General features: G+C 41.2%; 1 protein-coding gene across 3 annotated transcripts in view; it reads right to left on the bottom strand.

The window, feature by feature from the left end:
* DNAH11 (dynein axonemal heavy chain 11) overlaps positions 1–19231 on the bottom strand; it is a 295301-nt gene that overhangs the window by 141506 nt on the left and 134564 nt on the right. For all 3 annotated transcript variants that reach the window (XM_070615891.1, XM_070615892.1, XM_070615893.1), the window contains exons 43-45: positions 11079–11229; positions 7821–7952; positions 2666–2839 (exon numbers count right to left, since the gene is read on the bottom strand). In XM_070615891.1, the coding sequence (XP_070471992.1) occupies positions 2666–2839; positions 7821–7952; positions 11079–11229 (457 nt within the window). The remainder of the gene's footprint in view (positions 1–2665; positions 2840–7820; positions 7953–11078; positions 11230–19231) is intronic.

Here is a 19231-nt window from a genome sequence, read left to right as displayed (position 1 = left end):
TTGTCATCATTTGCTTTTTAATTTGGCTATTAGCTCTTTTCTCTACACACTTATACCAATAATTAACACTTCCTGAGAGCCGAGTATGCGACAGGTACTATGCTAAGCACTTTACATGCATTATGTCGCATGGCACGCATAACAAATCTATGAGGAGAGTTGTGTTATTATTTTCATTTCAGAGGTGATGAAATTAAAGCTTAGGGAATGTTAATAACATGGACAAGGTCACAGCAAACTAGTAAGTGGCAGTACTTGGATTCAAACGCAAGTCTGTCCAGGGCCTGAGCCCTGTCTCACTCACCACACAGAACACGCTTCAGAACACGGACTGTGGATACGTTACTTAATCTCTTGGTACCTCTATTTTTCCCTATGTCAAAAGGGTAGTAACAGTCCATGCCTCAGAAAGTTGCTGTAAAGATTAAATTAGTTAATCTTTGTAAAACACTTGGAAAGAACCTGACATAGAGTAATGTAATATTACTATTGGCTATTATTCCTGACTCAGAATGGTTCTCTTCCAACATGTTCAGAGGCTATGAAATAACCCCATTTGGTACAGCTGTGTGTAAAGTAAGACTACAAAGTCCCAATAGGTTCCCTGTTGAATAAAAGATATCATTGACCTAGTCAATCAACCTTGTGATACCAGTTTTCAGTCTTTGGTTAATTACGAATTCTCAGCTTTCAACCAGCTAGGTAATATTGTTAGGTAGGTGAAGCCTACGTGAGTTGAGCAAAAACAGAGATTTCAAAATATCTAAAGCAGATGGAGCAGACATTGTTGGTTGCCTCCCAACACCCATTTCTCCACTTCTTCCTCCTTCAAGTCTTCATGCCTCTTCCACACAGCCATGTGTCTCAGGAGAAGCTCAACCCGGCTCCTACAGTATGGGGATGATGTGTCAAAGCCAATCACGGCAACCCATGACCCCGGTCTGGGACTGCGTGAGAGGTGGAACGTGACCCCTGGACAATTAGAGGCAGGAGGCCGCCTGCTCTGGGGCTTCTGAGAAAGGTTTCCTTACTCTTAATAAACATATGAGAAGGTCTCCTTTTCCTCTGAGGGTAACTCCTGGGGCCACTGGAGCCATGTTGAGAACAGGGGGGATATCCATCTTAAAATGAAGCCAGTGTTAAGAAGAGCGGAGAAGAGAGACAGGAAGATCTGAATCCTTGATATCACCACGTCACAGAATTAACCAGTCTTAGGGCCATCCGACCTCTGAATTTCTTGTTTGTGAAAGAAGCTTCCTCAGGGTTAGGTGTTATGGCTTGAACTGTGTCTTCCCAAAGTTCACAGAGTGAAGCCCTAACCCTCAGCATTCAGAATGTGACTGTATTTGATCTTTAAAGAGTTGACGAAGTTGAAATGAGGCCATTAGGGTGGGCCCTAATCCAATGTGACTAGTGTCCTTAAAAGAGGAGGAAATCTGGACACACTTGGAGACAGCGTCCGGGGATGCACACACACAGAGAAAAGACCATGTGAGGACACAGCAAGAGGCGGCAGGTCTCAGGAGAAACCAAACCTGCTGACAGCTGTCTTGGACTTCTAGCCTCCAGAACTGGGAGGAAATAAATTTCCGATGTTTAAGCCACGCAGTCTGTGCCGTTTTGTTATGGCAGCCCTAGCACACTAATGCAGAGTAGGCCCCTGATCAATGACTGGCGTGCTTACAAAAGGGAAACTTGAATACAGGCACACACAGGGGACACGCCGTGTGAGGAGTGGAGTTATGCTGCCACAAACCAGGGAACCCCAAGATTGCCCGCAAACCACCGGAAGCTACGAGAGAGGCATGGAACAGATTCTCCCTCACCACCCTCAGGAGGAGCCAATCCTGACACCTTGATGTTGAACTTCCAGCTCCCAGAACCATGAGACAACACATTCCTGTCGTTTAAGTCACCTAGTTTGCGGTCCTTTATTACAGCAGCTCCAGGAAACCAGTACATCAGGTTTTCTCTTAGTTGACACGAACTGCCTAATTAATGCTGTGGAAATCGCCTATATTCTATTCATATAGCGCTACTTGAGTCAATAAGCTCCAAAACGAATCAGAATGACATGATTTTCAGAAAGAAATACAATGAAAAGGAAAAAAGATTGAGGCAGAATAAGATGACTACAAAATAACCTGACATAAAAGAAATGTCGAACAATCCAGGAAGAGAAATAGTGAAAAAAAAAAAAAGAAAGAAAGAGAGAGAGAGAGATTCCTATATATCTTCCAGCTGCCATGTGAATTTGAAACACACGAGTTGAGGAGATTAAACATTCATTTTATGGGTTGGAGGGGTTGAAGGAAAGAACTTACATGTGCAAAGCGCTGCCTAAGAAATTTGTCAGCAATAAGCGTCACTGAACTAACAGAAATATGCCTCTAATTTTTAATAAAAGAAAGTTTCTAGGAAAATATTTAAAAAGCGATCACAAAACTAAGTTGGAATGGAAAAAAAAGGAGGTTGTAGACATATAATTACCATTTCACTAATCGTTCCTATAACTGAGATTCTTCTCTCCCAGGAAACATGTGACATGGTGACCATATTGACAACAATTCATCCAGGAGGCAGGAAAGGAAAGACTGCCCAAAAACAAACCTACCAACCACCCAGCACAGGGGGGCTTGAAAATTCCTATGTTCCACACACCTACCTGCAGAGGTACATCTGGGTCCATAGTAAATTTGGGGATTTTATCAGCCCAAGGCAAAAATTTCTTAGTTTTGTGGTCCAGATAATAATCAAAGATTGTTCCCTGGGACGGAAACTTTACCGCTTTCATCTCTTTATGCCACCACCGGCTAAAGTCAGCTTGATAACCAGAAGGCTAAGGAGAACAAGAGAAATTCTTATTGCAGACTCAAAGGTAATTTTAAACACAAACAAAGCCCCTCCAAATCCTGCTGCACACACAGAGTGTGCAGTGTAGAGTCAGAATTACAAATGGGATTGAGTCACTGACCCAAGGAAAATAAATAACTAGAAGTAAGTTATAATGAGTGATAATATCAGAGAAGCAGAAAGCTATAATTGCCATCTATCCATCAGGTACACATTTTCTGGAATAATTATTAACTTTAAAAGCAATGCAAGGTTAGGTAAACCTTAGATTAAACCTGTGTTATTCAATTTAACAAGGAGCTATCACGCAAATTACTATGCTGGGCACCATAAGACACTGGTTTATCAAACACTGCTATTGACGTCTACCAATATTTGCAGCAATTTATAGTAAAATGAGAAAAATATGAACAAAGGAATACTTTAAAAATTGGTAACACTATTTGATTTAAATACTGTCCTTTATTTGAGTAAAAGGTCCTTCCTGGACCTTTTGGTGTTAAAATATCCTCTCCTTTATATAATTATGGTGATAATAAATGGTCATTTTTAAAATAAATTTTCTTATTTAGAAAAGTAAACAGTTGGTAACCCTATTTTATTCCTTAAGTCATTATTAAAACTTTGTTGATCTTTGACATTCTAAATCTGGGAACTCCAGCCATGATAGATAGGGGGATGAGGAAAGGCATGGACTTGGTTTTCTATTAGGGCACCAATGAGTGGTCTAGTTGAAAACTCCATAGAGACAAACTCCTATCCTCCAGAGAGGATTATATTGGTTGGGAACAGGCTCTCCTACTAGAAGGAGCTTGTTTTTATATGATGATAGATGCTGTTAGATTAGGGTTTAGAAAATAGAGGATGGAAAATGGCAACTGTATACTAGCAACTAACAAACCCTTCTATAAACCCTTCTAATCCATAGGATGACCTGGCCTAGTGACTCCTACATCCACAGGATGGACTGGCCTAGTGACTCTCAGATGCACAGGATGGACTGGCCTAGTGACTCTCATATGCACAGGATGGACTGGCCTAGTGACTCCTACACCCACAGGATGCACTGGCCTAGTGACTCCTACATCCACAGGATGGACTAGCCTACTGACTTGTATATCCAGAGGATGATCTGGCCTACTGACTTCTACATCCACAGGGTAACCTGGCATAGTGAGTCCTCCATCCACAGGATGACCTGGCATACAGAGCTTTGGTGAACTCTAAAAATACTGCGTATGTCCACTGCAATCAGCAATTTCATACTTATCTAAGAACTCAACTCCCATTTTTCTCCAGAGAAATCCTTAAACATGCTTTTACTTTGGTGTCCTCAAGTGCTTGGACTATGGCCCACTTTTTGTACTGGGCTGATCGCACATATACTCATGATACATATAGGATGGCTGGAGGATAGGAGAGTGTGATCAGGGCCAGAGGGGTGATCAGTCATAGCAGAGAGAGCTTACCCCACCATCTTCCAAACAAGCTGAGTTCATACTCCTACATACCACCATTCATGAGTTAATGTGTGTAGGCTCATTTAAGTTTTTTCAGACTGGTGGCATGAGATATTTTATCACCCTACAAAAGTTGGTCTTAAATCAACTTAGTTCAGAAAGTAGTACTTATCTGACACCATTCTCTGTAGGCAGAATACATACGACTTCTACTTTACATCGAAATTGGCTTCACTTAACCATTACATCAGCAAAATGATTTCAGTGACAAACCTTTGACTCATTAATTCACCCAACTAAAATGCAGTGGTTTTATAATGGGGAAGAAAGCAAAAATGGTTTCTGCCATCAGAGTTTGTGAGGGAAGATAGAGGGGAGATGAGGAAGTATTGGTGGAAGCAGAGTTTCCACATGGTGGAAGCCAATAAATGTAGAAATAAAGAGGTGCCTTGAAAGTCAAGTTTCCTATAAGTGAGAGTAACAGGGTGAATTTATTTTACCTGGATGGTCAGGGAAGCCATCTTTGAGAACAGACACAGATTAGGGCGAGGACCATTCCAGGAAGCAGGACGAGGTCAGCATGTGCAAAGATCTTGTGGTATGAAAGAACTTGTGTTTAAGAATGGCGGAGGAAGAATTAGGGAGGGATAGACAAGGCAAGATCCAGAGGCCTTGAAAACAGCATTAAAATTTTTAATTTCATCTTAAAGGCAATAGGAATCCATTCAAGTGTTTTAAATTCTGGAGTATGTCATACAATTCAATTTACATTTTAAAAAAATCACTCTGGCTGCTGAGTAGATAATGGATCATGGGGCCAGTACAGAAGCAGAAAGACTAGCGAGGAGGTTACCTCAGAAGCCAAGTGAGAAATGATAACGGCAGCTATGGGAGCTCAGGGAGAGCTGGTGTGAGACCTACTCTGGAAGTTGTTGCAACGGCCTGGGTTAAGAACACAGGTCTTGAGTTAGTCTATTGCAGTATGAACCTGGCTCAGACATTGGTTAGCTGTGTGTCCTCAAGGAGGCTAACTTATTTAAGTTTCAGTTCCTTTTTTATAAGTGAAAAAGGAGGAGAGTTGTACCTATACATATAGGTTTTATTTTTTTGAAGGTTCCATGAGATAGCCTATTAAAAGCCCTAAGCATGCTCTCTGACATATAGTAGGCACTCAAATTTGTTGAACTAATAAATGGGATTCTAAGAATATTTCTTGTGTCTGCTTCATTCATGTTTCAGGCTTCACAGCCTCTCTTTTGAATTCTCCGTAGTTAGAGCCCTTTCGAAAATTTAAAGATCATGTTGCTAATGCTGACTGTTAATTAGGGCGAGAGTGTCTGGGAGAGGAAGGTGACTACTGTGATGCGCAGCTTCTGGCTTGAATAACTGGTTTGAAGGCTTCCACGTTCGGAAATTGGAAAGATGAAAAGAGGATCATCTGGGAGGAAGGTGAGGCCTTATGAGCAGGAGCAGAAAGATCTCAGCTGTCAACATCCTACTGATGCAATTCTACATGGCTTTACGGTCCCAGAAAAGGAAAAATTCTGCAGAGAACACTGAGAAAAAAATCAAACCAAGAGAGGTTGGAGAGAGGGGGAGATTTTGCGTGTGGCCTCCATGAAGGAGGAATCCACACATGTCGTAAATTTTGCCTTTGAGAAAAACCACATGAAGTCACTCGACACCCATTCTTGACTCTCACTCAAAGCAACACAGGCTGTTATTCTTTAGGAAGCACTCAGAGATTACAGAAGGAAGTGTGGCTTCTGAGAAGGATCAAGATAAGATCTGGGAAGCCAAGTGAATGCCAGACTTACTTAGAGATATTATTTATGGTAAGCTGGTGACAAGTAGAAGAACTGGCTCATAGCTTATAACAACCATGTATTTTAGGATCTATAGCAAACAGACGAGCAGAAATATGGGTCACTCTTGGCTGTGATGCCTTCCGATTTAAATTCCCTATTTATATCTAGAAACATTCAGGGAAGCCCAGAAGATGTGTGCCATCTATCTTTAATGCAAAGACCTAGGGGTGTCCCTGGAAGCACTACGACCACGAGAGACCCTGAGTTACCATGGAAGGCGCAGCCTCGGGAGATGTACAGAGTGGAATCCTGACGTTGTCATTTCCTATCAGTGTAACCTTGGTCAAGTTACTTTGCCTCTCCGTGCTTTACTTTACCTGCACAATGAGGACACCCTGAAGAATTAGTGTAAAGATTACATGAGAAACTCCATATATAGAGGTCCAAGGTGATTAGATGTGCAAATTTCTAAAGTTGAAAAGCTCGCACTTTGCACTTTGGCAAGTTAAATAGATTGTGCGTGCGTGTGTGTGTGAGTGTATGTGTGTCTGGGCACACTTATGCAAGTTCTTTTCTCAAGTGTTTGCCCCAAAGAAATCAGAAGCCACGAATGGGCTACACTAGGAATGCTGTGCAGACACGATAGCCTCACTCTAGGCTGAAGGACGGACCAATGGAAAGAAACTGGCCTGGGGTTGACTGTGGTTCATGAACGATTACCCCGGGAATCATGTGTGAGACTAATCAGAGACAGGGAAACCAATTTGAAGGTTATTATGTGTTATGGACTGACTATGTCCCCCCTAAATTCACATGTTGAAGCCTTAATCCCCAATATGATCGCATTTGGAGGTGGGGCCTTTGGCAGGTAATTCGGTTAAGGTGAGGTCATGAGGATTGGGCCCTCGTGATGGGATTGGTGCCTTTATAAAGAAGAGACACCAGAAAGCTTTTCATCTTTCTTTCTCTGCTATATGAGGACACAGCAAAAAGGGAGCTGTCCGCAAGCCGGGAAGAGGGTCCTTGCCAGAACTCGACCACGCTGGCACTCTGACCTCGGACTTCTATTCTCTGGAACTGAGAGAAAAAAATCAATTTCTGTTATATAAGCCACTCAGTGTATGGTATTTTGTTATGGCAGCCCAAGATAAGGCACGGTGATAGCCCAGGACGACCTAAGATGACACATTCCTGAATTAAGGCTGTAGAGATGGAGAAGAGGGGACAGACTTGACAGCTATTTTGTACGTGAAAGCATCTGACGACCAGTGAATGTGGAAATAAGGAAGAACCGTGCCTCCCAGGTTTTTAACGAGAGCCACTGGGAGGAATGTGAGTATCACTGAGGAAAAGAATGAAAAGGAAGAGCAAATTTGGGGGTTAGGGCAGACGAGGAGCTCTGTCTCAGGCACATTGAGAGTTACGTGCCTGTGGTCCAGCACGCGGCTGGCACTGCTCCAGAGGCAGGTGCGAACACACAACCTTGAGCTCAGAAGAGAGGTTCTGGAAGGCTGGATCTGCTGGAAGCCTACGGATCTGGCATTCTCAGCCACGGTTAGAACTACCAGCTGGATGAGTTCGCCTAAACAGTGTACAGGCTTCAGCAAGAATAGGGCAAGTGGGGTATGTTTATGATAACATGAATTGTAATATTCCTCCCTAAAATAAAACTGTTTCTATACACTATTTCAAAACATACCTGATCTTGTAGCAGAGTGCCTCCGAATGCCCAGATACAAGCAAAGACAAAATAGACTTCATAAACTTCTTTGGGGCTGTCAGAAGGTACATTTTCAGGAGTCAACAAACATTCCAAAAGAGCACAAGTAGTCTAAATAAAAAGAAGGAGCCATTCATTTAGGGTAACATTTTTTTAATAATGGAGGAAGTTCACAGGACTTATTAACAAATCCACTTTAAGAGATTACGTAATTTTTCCCAAGTCTGTGATTTGCTACGTTGGGAGAGAGAAAAATTACTGCCCTGGGTTTTTAAGTCAGTGATGGAAAAACCTTTGCCACTTTTAACCAAACTGATCTGCCAGGTAATAAACTATTTAAAAAACGAATATCTTAAATTAACCAATTAATAATCACTATAAAAAACAGAAATACATACAAGCAAAAAGAAAAAATAATAGAGACATATCTATGCTCTTTTTTATAAATAGGGAGTCATATTACACATAGCATTCTATAGCTCACTTTCTCACTTAAAAACAAACTAGACATCTTTCTCACCAATAAGTGTGGCCCGACAATATCATCATGAATAAATGAGTAAGATTCCACTGGCTAGAAAGGTGTTTATTTACTGTTTCCCTCTTGTTGGACATTTAGATAACCCACTTTCCGCATGGTACCTCAGGATCTCTCATTGGCAGTCATCTTTCCCACCTGTTGTCATAAATTCAGAAAGTCAGACTGGTAGCCTTAGCCTGTGGCATTCTTTTGGACACCAGACTAAATTTAACCTTGGAAGAAATGCTGTTCAGGAACTTGTTCTTCATACCCTCCAGGTGAAACAGTAATGTGCTCTGTTGGTCCAAAACATGCCCTGTGTTCAGGGCAGTCAGATCACAACGAGGGGAACAGGCCTGCTGCAAAGGCCTTTCCCATTTGAAATAATAACCAGCAATGAACGTGTTTTTGAGTTAGTTCTCTAAAGCATGACAAAATAGTTGTCATTAATTAGCATTGTCAGAGGCCCTCAAAACTCATGATACCCTTCCCCCAGCTTTTGGAGGCAGCAATGGCTTTTTGTCACTCTCATATCCACAGCAATGCAAGCTACAGCAAAACAAGTCAGAATCCTGTGTGTACCTCGCCTTCCCAGCCATGAAAGATGGGGAAAATCCATGGCAACATGGAAAATGGGTCCCAGGGATAATCTGAAATTTTTTTTGTTTTTTGCTGAGGAAGACTCGCCCTGAGCTAACACCCATGCCAATCTTCCTCTATTTTTTAGTACGTGGGCCGCCAGCACAGCATGGCTGCTAACACAGCAGTGCAGGTCCATTCCTGGGAACGGAACCCAGGTCGCCAAAGCGGAGTGTGCTGCACTTAACCACTAGGCCACGGGCTGGCCCTTGAAAATGTTTTTAATTTAAATAAGTGAGCACCTGTTATATTTTTCTGTCTTCTCTCTTCATTTCCGTTATCTTATATTGTGCCAACTTAAAATAATCTTCTTATATTCTTCTTAGAATAAATTTGTTATCAAGAAAAATAATGTAAACCTCTGTGGCTTTGCCATTTCTAGGTAGAAGCCATGTTGGATTAAGGAACTGTTAAAACCAAAATGAAAAAGACTGAAAGTTCTCAATGTGACATTATCTACCAATTTGAACACTCATGATTTTTCTATTTTCTCTCCAACAAAGTATTTGAAAAATATTTTGAGCTCTGTGTCAGCAATTACTAAATCATACTTGTGTGTGTATGTGTGTGTGTGTGTGTGTGTGTGTGTGTGTCAAGGGCTGACTTTCAATAAACTTATACTTGGATGTATATTCTGAAAGAGTTAATATACCTTACTACACTTAAAGCAAGAAAGTCTCAGATATTGGAAAACATAGTACATTAATTTCTTAAATAGTGACTTTAAGCTATTTTCTTTTATACTCATTTTTGTCTCAAATTTTATCCTTGTAAGTAAATACAGAAAAGAGATTACTCTATAAAACAACAGCTCACAAGGAGCTAAGGAAAAAAATGCCATTTCTGAATACTACAAAAGAAGGAAGTGAGAGCAAAAGTCACATTAATTCCTACTGACCTATTTTCACACTACCTTGAATGAAAAAGTTCACACCACAGAGAATCACACAAATACACAAGTCAACTTGAGAAAGAACACGATCATGCTTTCTGCAAGTATTACACCAGAGGAAGTCTAATTAGGCTAACCACATAATTAATTCATTATGAATAAATTCAGACCTGCTTTCAGAAATAAATTATACCTCAGATAATTACTGTTGAAGACTATCGTTTACTTAATTGGTGTGTGAATTATCCAAAAACCTGAACTTTCTCTTCTTATTATGCTTGTGACTATTTCTAATTTAGCTTCAAACAAATTTGGTAACATAGTAACTTAACGGTAACAAAATACTTAGAAACCAATTTTGCTCCTATAGAAAAAAAAATGCTTCTAATTGTAAACCTTTTGTGAAGTTTTGTATTTGTAAGGGCTGGGGATAGTTATTCTTTATGCTGAGATTAAGATCCCCACCTTCATTTCTGTATGCTGCAAAATTATTTTCATTTGCTTCCATAACAACAGATCACATATAACCTTCACTCTTACCAGCTGTCTCACAATGAGGATCAGAAAAAATTTATCCCTGAAATGTTATGAACTCTCCACCTAGACTGACCTGCCTTTAGGCATATTTCGGGGAGGAGGAGAAAAGAAAGGCAGGAGAGAGTGGGAGGTGGCACCAATGTGGTAGAGTTCATAAGCTTTCTCTTATTCACTGGCCAACATCTTTAATTGGACTGATTTATTGTATTCAGAACACATACTTTGGGCCAGTTACTTAGGAGACAGAAAAATAAATAAGTCTGTTACAACTTTGTTCTTTTTAGTCTATTCAAATATACTTAGGAGGAACACAATGATTCAGTAAACACATACTTGCCCTACTCTGTGTTAGAAACTAGGTAAATCTCTGGAGATAATAAAAATGAATAAAACGTGGCTTCACTCCTCTAGTTCACAATCTTGTGAAAGAAACAGACCACAAACCTGAATGATAATGGAATGTGACAGATGTGTGACCGAGGTTTGCAAAAGGCACTGGAGAACACGGGGGCTAGGAGAGGAGGGTCAGAGCAAGCTGACAGCTCCAGAAACCTTTCCAGCTCTCATCAAACAAAAGCTTCTGTTGTCTTGATCGAACCACGCCACTGCCTCAGGACTAGAACGTTAAACGGTGGAACCGAAGACAAACCTGCACCAGGCTGTTCTCTGGAATTGAAGTGATGGTTTTAAAGCTTGTTCTCAGCTTATCCAAGCATGCAGGAACATATTTATCAAAAAGAATCGTTAGATTGGCCTTTTCTGATTGATGCCGCCTTCTGTCTATCCAACTGGCCACATACCTGAAAAAGAACACAGAAAAGCTTTTACTGAACCCTAGGCTTGCAAAGCAGAATTTCACCAACTGAAAAGCTTCCCCCTCGACACAGCTTGGTGCAACACTTCAGGGACACATTTGGTGACTTCAGTCCATTTCTCAAACTGCAAATATTTTTAAATGCCCTTTAAAGACTTGTTTTAATGGCCATTTTTACCCTAATGAAAAGAATGTAAAAGAAACTCTTAATAGCACTTAGAAGTCAAACACAATAGAGTGTAAGTAGGCTATTACTGAGCATTTATAAGGAAGCATGGTTTGTCATTTCCTAGCAGACTGAAACTATTTTCATAGGGTTGGCCTTATTTATGAAACAGCCAGGGATTTTTCTTGATTAATCTTGGCATCAATGATTTAGCAATGAGAAATCAGCTACAAATAAAAAGGTGAAAATTCCACAAGAGCTATTTCAAAGTCCTTACTTTTCCACTGGCCTGAATGTAACTCTGACCTGATAGCTGATAATGTGTAAGTGGCTCTGAAATGGTATCTCATGTTTGGGTACATGTGTGTGAATCCGAAGCTTCTAAAATGTTGTCAATTGATACAGTAACATCTCTAATATATTACTAAAATAATACTTACAATAAAATGAAACATGACTTAGTAGCACCCATAGTAGTCTCTGGGGAGAAACCGTATGATGTTAAAGGAAAAACAATTGCTCAGAAAGTTCTCAAATAGGAAGCAGTGATGATAAATACATTTAGCAGCCTGCAGAGAAGCAGTGCGACCAGACCAATTACAGCTGTACATTGCTTTAAGCAAATTAGATTCCACATTTCTAACATCAGAAAAACCTAAGGCAAGGTGATTATCTTATAAAAGGCTCCCTTTGATTTTCACAAGGCTTCACCACAGGGTTTTATTAAATATTCAACTGCCTTCACACTATTGTTAGATTTATAAAATATCAACGGTCAAAACGTTTTCAGGTCCAAGAGGAATGATGGTTTTCAGTTGAAGTGCAGTTGCCTGATGGTAACTTGAGAGGGCATCTCCGTGTGGTGGTGACACTGGGCACCATGAACCAATGGAAAGCAGGTGTCAGTTACTGGGGCTGAAGGCACGCAGGCCACGCCTACCCCTCTGGTACTCATTTTCCTGCACATCAGTTGCCAGAAGTGGAATCCTAGTGTCCAGAGCTTATTGTGGGGAAAACAGAGGATTGCTTAGAGAGACGGAGCTCTAAAGTCAGACTGCCTGGACCTTTATCACAGCTCCATCATTTTTTAACTCTGTTACCTTGGGCAAGTTGCTTAACTTCTCTGTGCCTCAAGCTTCTTCTCCATCAATGGAGATGATAATAATACAGACGTCCTAGGTTTGCTCTGAGGATTAAATGAGTTCTCATGTATAAAGTGGTTAGATTAATATCTGACATATAACAAATTCTCAGTAAATGTTACTCATTAGCACAGAGAGGGTAAAATTGGGAGAACTGGGTTCAGATCCTGGCTCTGCCTGTCTGCGCATATCCTAAAGGCAGTAGGTCCTATAGGGAGAAGAGTTGGCAGCCAGTGCTCTGACGGGGATAACAAATTCTACTCCCACCGCTGGTCTCCGATCTCTGCGGGAGCACAAGGCTATGCAGATATAACTAGGAGCCGGAGCCCGGACAAAGCCCCAGCAGGGGGAAGCTGGCTGTGCACTTTGGGGGTGGTAATAGCTGCTTCACTGACCCACATGGGCAGGAGCCAAAGTCTCAAAGAGAAAACCTACCAGGCCCACGAGCAAACGAGGCTATTGTACAAATTACCTCCACAAGTAAGGAAGTGAGTTTAGCCAAACCAGGAGACATGGAGCTGATCCTGCCTGAAAAAAAAAGGGGGCCCCAAATGACCTCTGCTAGGGGTCAACCACACTATACAGTATAAGGAGTAAAGAAGTCTATATCGTTAAATATGGACAGTGTAAATTTTCATGTATAAATTACTGCTAAATTTTCATAGTTTTGAATAAAAATAGACATTAAAAGACAGCAAATTGAGAAGGAGAGATGATTATCTTCAGCCATGGCAAAAACTGAAAAATACAGATCTCTATTTGCTGGCAATTCTTTCTACCTTACTTCACAAACAATTCCATATGATTTTTAAAAGATGCCATAGGTTTGAACATGACTAAAGGAAACATACTGCTATGATATGACACACATTGAAAATGACACACTAAAACGGCATATTCATTCCTTCCCTACATAAGAGACCGTCCACACTGGTGGCCCTGCCTCAGGAAATGGCTACATCTTGGTGCCTGACCACATTATCTTCATGCCAAAATTTGGCCACTAAGAGACTCTTTGGCTCTTCAGCACTGGCAAATGTGTTCACATAATGAGCTATGACGCTCTTCCCTTCTCCAGAAGCGCCATAGGTGCACCTCAGCAAGGCTAAAACCCTGCAGTCTGAAACTGTCTAGGTAGCCAAAGTTCTCAGGCTTCTGAAAACTTTTTCATTTATTACTCAATAGTCTGGGGTTGGAATCCTGCCATGTAGGACAGCAGGACTTCATCAGAGCTCTCTAGAATCTGCCCCGCATGCAAGCTTCAGGTTCTCTATCCTTCATGGTGGCCTGGAAAAATGGCTGCAGCTAGAAGGACATGCTGACCAGCAGTGTATATTGAGGATTTCTGAGTCTGGATGTTTACAAATATGCACAGCATTCAAAGATGACAGGATGGGACTTCAGGGCTAGAAGACAAGTTTGTCCAATGCAGGTGAGAAAATTAGTGAGACAAAGCCAAAATAATATTTTAAGCTGAAGTGACAGAGGAAAAAGTATGATCTAAACCTGTGCCTTTCCAAAGTTACCTTCCAGTGATCTCCTTCGGAATCAGATTAAATTCGAGACAGCCCCACCGTTTCTATCATTATTCACAAACTAAGTAACACAGTTCGGTAGATCTTCTTTTCACTTACGCTCACTTTAAATAACTGCCAATGAATTTAAATAATTCATTGCCTGTTTCCCCCTTTCTATGTATTTCATACCTTCCTTTCTACTAGAAAAAATTCTCACTGATGGGGGCTGGCCCCGTGGCCGAGTGGTTAAGTTCACGCGCTCCGCTGCAGGCGGCCCAGTGTTTCATTGGTTCGAATCCTGGGCGCGGACATGGCACTGCTCATCAGACCACGCTGAGGCAGCGTCCCACATGCCACAACTAGAAGAACCCACAACGAAGAATACACAACTATGTACCGGGGGGGATTTGGGGAGAAAAATGAAAAAATAAAATCTTTAAAAAAAAAAAATTCTCACTGATGATAATTTTCAGAAATTTTATTCTAATTCCTGTTCACTCTCTATTTCTCAAGATCTCAACAGACACATAAGAACTGACCAGGATTCTTCTAGTAAACTTACTTAGAACTTGGAGTTAAAATAAAACAATATTTGATTCCTACAGTCAGTCATGGGCTGACGTGATTTTAAGGATTTGTTTGACCTGATATACTCTGTATCTGTATGTGGACATAAAATTATTTTTTAAAATAGCTCAGTGAATTTTAACAAAAATATGCTAAGAGGCTTAACTGATAATGGCACTATCTTTAGTCCTTGAGTGGAACCCCACAGAGATACTCTGAACATAATATTTCTTAATTCCTTCTATTCAGAATATTTTATCAGTTCCCACAAAATGAATTAAGAAAATATGTTTCCTAATTCTGTCCACTGAAAGGGCCTACAAGCAGTGAGCCAGCACACCAGTGGCCGTGAGCACACCTCGCATCCCTGTCTTGGATTCTAAATACCATTCCTTCTACAAAAAGTAGTTTGTTCTGGCTCCTTGGAGAAATGGCTGAACCAAGCCCAGGGTGAGGAAAGTCTGAAATGAGCCAGAAGCACAGTGCTCCAAGACAGGAAGAGAAGTAAAAAAGAACACTTGGAAGGGGCTGGCTTGAAGGGGCTACTGTTGGCAAAATTTGGGACAATTTGAGCATCCAAAAGAATAATATGGGTAGTGAATTACAACCATTGAACTTAAAGAAAAGAAGCCATGCATAGAAAATGATACTCCTCAGAAAAAGAAAGGAAGGAGAAGGGGGGAGGGAGGGAGGGGGAGAGGCGGAGAGAAGGAAGGAGGCGGAGGGGGAGGCAGGAATGGAGAAAGGGAAGGAGGAAGGGGAGTAGGAAGAAAGAAAAGAAAAAGTACTTCACAGAAAACGTCACCTAATATATATAGATAGAACAACTAATTAGGAAATCACCACCGTGTAGCCAGTACTGGGTCATTCTTTAAGACATCTGGCTTGGTCTCTTCAAAATTGTAAATGTCATGAAAGAAAAAGGTGAGGAGAGTATTCTAGATTAAAGGAGAAAACAGACACAAGTAGATGCAACGCATGATCCTTGTTTTGATGCTTGATTTTCAAAAAAGCTACAGAGGAAATTACTGGGGTAATTGGGGAAATTTGAAAAATTTTAGATTTTCCAGATAATATTGCATCAAGCACAAGCTTCTTAAATATGTTAATTATACTGTGTTCATGTAGGAGAATATCCGAGTTCTTAGGAGATAAATGATGAAGTATTTAGGGATGAAGTGTCTTAATGTTTCCAACTTATTTTCAGATAATTTGGCAAAAATAAAGAAAAGAAAATGTATGTGTCTCTATGCCTGTGTGAGAGAGTGTGAGTACAGCCAGAGAGAAGGTAAATGCAGTGAAAAGGTAACAACTGACAAGTGTAGGAAGAGTGTGTGGCTGTACATTGTACTTATATCTTCTCAACCTCCCAATAATTTTGAACACTTCCAAATTAAACAGTTGGAAAAAGTGGAGACCTAAGATATTCAGAAAATTGGGTTAATAATTATATCACTCTCAGAAGGTAATTAAGGGTTAAATGAGTCAATACACGTAAAGCTATCACATTACTAATGTTATGACATTAAAGTAAGGTAGTAAAGTATCTAAAAAATATCCCCAACCTGAAATAGCCACTTTTTTGTAGTTCACTGAAAGTTTCTGGAAGTAGGAGGTAAAAACGTAAAACTATCCTTTACAGAATATTCCCATTATTTTGGATAAGGACCTGGATGAACCCTTTTGTCACACTTATGAAAATTAAAACCTGCCCATCGATTTTGGATAAAACAAATACCTCCATAAAAATAAAATCTAATGGTGAAAATAGACTTGTCTAACTTTCTTAGGAATGCAAATTGGGTGTCTATTTAGCCAATCTGGGACTTTGACTTACTAGATAAAAGTCTTTCTTTCTTTTTTTTTTTTTGAGGAAGATTAGCCCTGAGCTAACTACTGCCAATCCTTCTCTTTTTGCTGAGGAAGACTTGCCCTGAGGTAACATCCATGCCCATCTTCCTCTACTTTATATGTGGGACACCTACCACAGCATGGCTTTTGCCAAGCGGTGCCATGTCCACATCCAGGATCCGAACTGGTGAACCCTGGGCCGCCAAGAACCGGAACGTGTGAACCTAACTGCTGAGCCACCGGGCTGGCCCCAAAAGTCTTTCTTTAAATAGGGATTTAGACAGCTTTTGTTAGCACAAATCTCCAGATGATGTCATTGAGATTGAATTAGACATACCTTGGGTACCGTGAGGTACACTACCGACATCAGACCACATCCAGCGAGGGTGAGGGGCCCCCTGAAGGAAAGGGGGTGCAAGGACTGACTCTGCCCTTGGGATGAGGGAATCAAGGCATACAGGAGCTTCTCCTTCAATTAGTCCCCAACCAACAGAAGTGTCCTAGGAGTTAGTCGGAATCCTAGCTGAGGAAAGGAGCTATTAGCCCAAGAAGAACTCTCCATTTTAGACTTTTAAAAATCACTCCTCCGCCCAGCCAACTCCAATAAAGCTTGTTACACACCAAAGCCTGGGCATGCCTCTATTTTACTGTCGAGTCAAAGGATGAGACTTTTAGTGAACAAATCAGTACACAGGAAAAACAGCCTGGAGAATTGTATCAGTCAGGCACCTATCTGGTAGGGAACAGACATCATCCTCAAATTAGGATCATAGGGAAGGATCGATAAAAGGACTATTGACAAAGGTGTGGGCAGGGAAGAGGGAAACTGGAAGGAAGAGTGCCGTGCCATGGGGTAACAACTGAGGAACAGTGACTGCACCTATGCCCGCCTGCAGGGACCAGAGATTGAAGGACTCCCAGAACGTGGAAGGAAGGGATCTTATGAAAGATTTAAGAGGAGCTGCGACCTGCAGTTGAGGGACGCAGTCATCCTAATGTGACCCTGCAGGGAGGGAGCCAGAGGAATAAATAGCCTGACCTCACTCTCCTCTCTCCCTCTCATTTCCTGCCAGGGCTCCTCATTGGCCAGACCAACCAGTAGCCAGAGGACAAGGAGCCCATGGATGTGGTCCATCCAGGACAGCCTCTGGGAGCACAGAGCAGGGTGGGAGGGTAAACAGAAGACATCAGACACAAGAAGCACACCAGGCACAAGCACGTGTTCACTTGCAGAGCTAGGACATTTTCACAGCTCATAGAAGATGATGGCCAGAGGAGGTGACAAGTGACCACCAGGGTGAATTATGGAAAGTCTAAGTATCTGAAGAGTAAGCCAGTGGGCACATAAACTTGTTCTAAATCAAAGCATGACCACTGTTCATGTATGCGTATTAGATGTACACAAACATACATATGCTCACGAAATGATATGTTTATATCTAAGTGCTCCATATGTGCTATTGTTATTTATTCACGTATTCAACAAATACTGAGTTCTTAACATGTACAAGGTGTGAACAGGGTAATGTCCAACTAAAAATGACAGAAGCATACAGGTGCTAATTTAATTATCTTTAAATCAGCCTAATTAATTAGCTTTCAATTTAATTGCTAATACTTTCTTCAGATGATCACATAAACTTTTAGCTTTCTTTAAAACTAAGATAAGAAAAGAAATATCCACAGCAAAAAACCCGAAACAACTAGATTAAAAAATACGCAAAGGACTGAAATAGGCATTTCCTCGAAGAGAATATAGAAATGGCCAAGAAGCACCTGAAAACATGCTCAATATGACCAACTGTTAGGGAAAGGCAAATCAAAACCGGAAGGCAATACTATTTCACACCTATTAGGGTGGCTATTATAAAAAATAGAGAAAATAACAAGAGTTGGTGAGGATGTGCAGAAATTGGAACCCTTGTGCCCTGTCGGTGGGAATGAAAGTGGTGCAGCTACTATGGAAAACAGTATGGTGGTTCCTTTAAAAGTTAAAAATAGAATTACTGGGCCAGACCCAGTGGCCTAGTACTTAAGTTTGGCATGCTCTGCTTTGGCAGCCTGGGTTCAGTTCCTAGGCATGGACCTACCCCACTATTGGGTGGCCATGCTGTGGCAGTGGCTCACATACAAAATAGAAGACGACTGGCAAGAGATGTTAGCTCAGGAAGAATATTCCTCAGCAAAAAAAAAACAACAACAGAATTACCACATGATCGAGCAATTCCACTTGTGGGTATATACCCAAAATAACTGAAAGCAAGGACTCAAAGGGATATTTGTATGTCCATTTTTTTTTTTGAGGAAGATCAGCCCTGAGCTAACATCTGCTGCCACCAATCCACCTCTTTTTGCTGAGGAAGACTGGCCCTGAGCTAACATCCGTGCCCATCTTCCTCTACTTTATATGTGGGATGCCTGCCACAGCATGGCTTGAGCGGTGCCATGTCTGCACCTGGGATCTGAACCGACAAACCCCTGGCCGCTGAAGCAGAACATGTGCACTTAACTGCTGCGCCACCGGGCCGGCCCCCCTATGTCCATGTTTATAAAGGCACTGTTTACAACAGTCAAAAGGGGAAGCAGCCCAAGTGTCTCTCAAAGGATGACTGAATAAACACAACGTGGGATACACATACAATGGGATATCATTCAGCCTTAAAAAGGAAGGAAATTCTGACACATGCTATAACCTGGATGAACTCTGAAGACATTATGCTAAGTGAAATAGGCCCATCACACAGG

This window comes from Equus przewalskii, chromosome 4 (genome assembly GCF_037783145.1).
Source record: "Equus przewalskii isolate Varuska chromosome 4, EquPr2, whole genome shotgun sequence".
In the NCBI taxonomy this organism is placed as follows: Eukaryota; Metazoa; Chordata; class Mammalia; order Perissodactyla; family Equidae; genus Equus; species Equus przewalskii.
The sequence above is the reverse complement of the archived record's forward strand: the minus strand, read 5'-3'. Positions and strand labels throughout refer to the sequence as shown.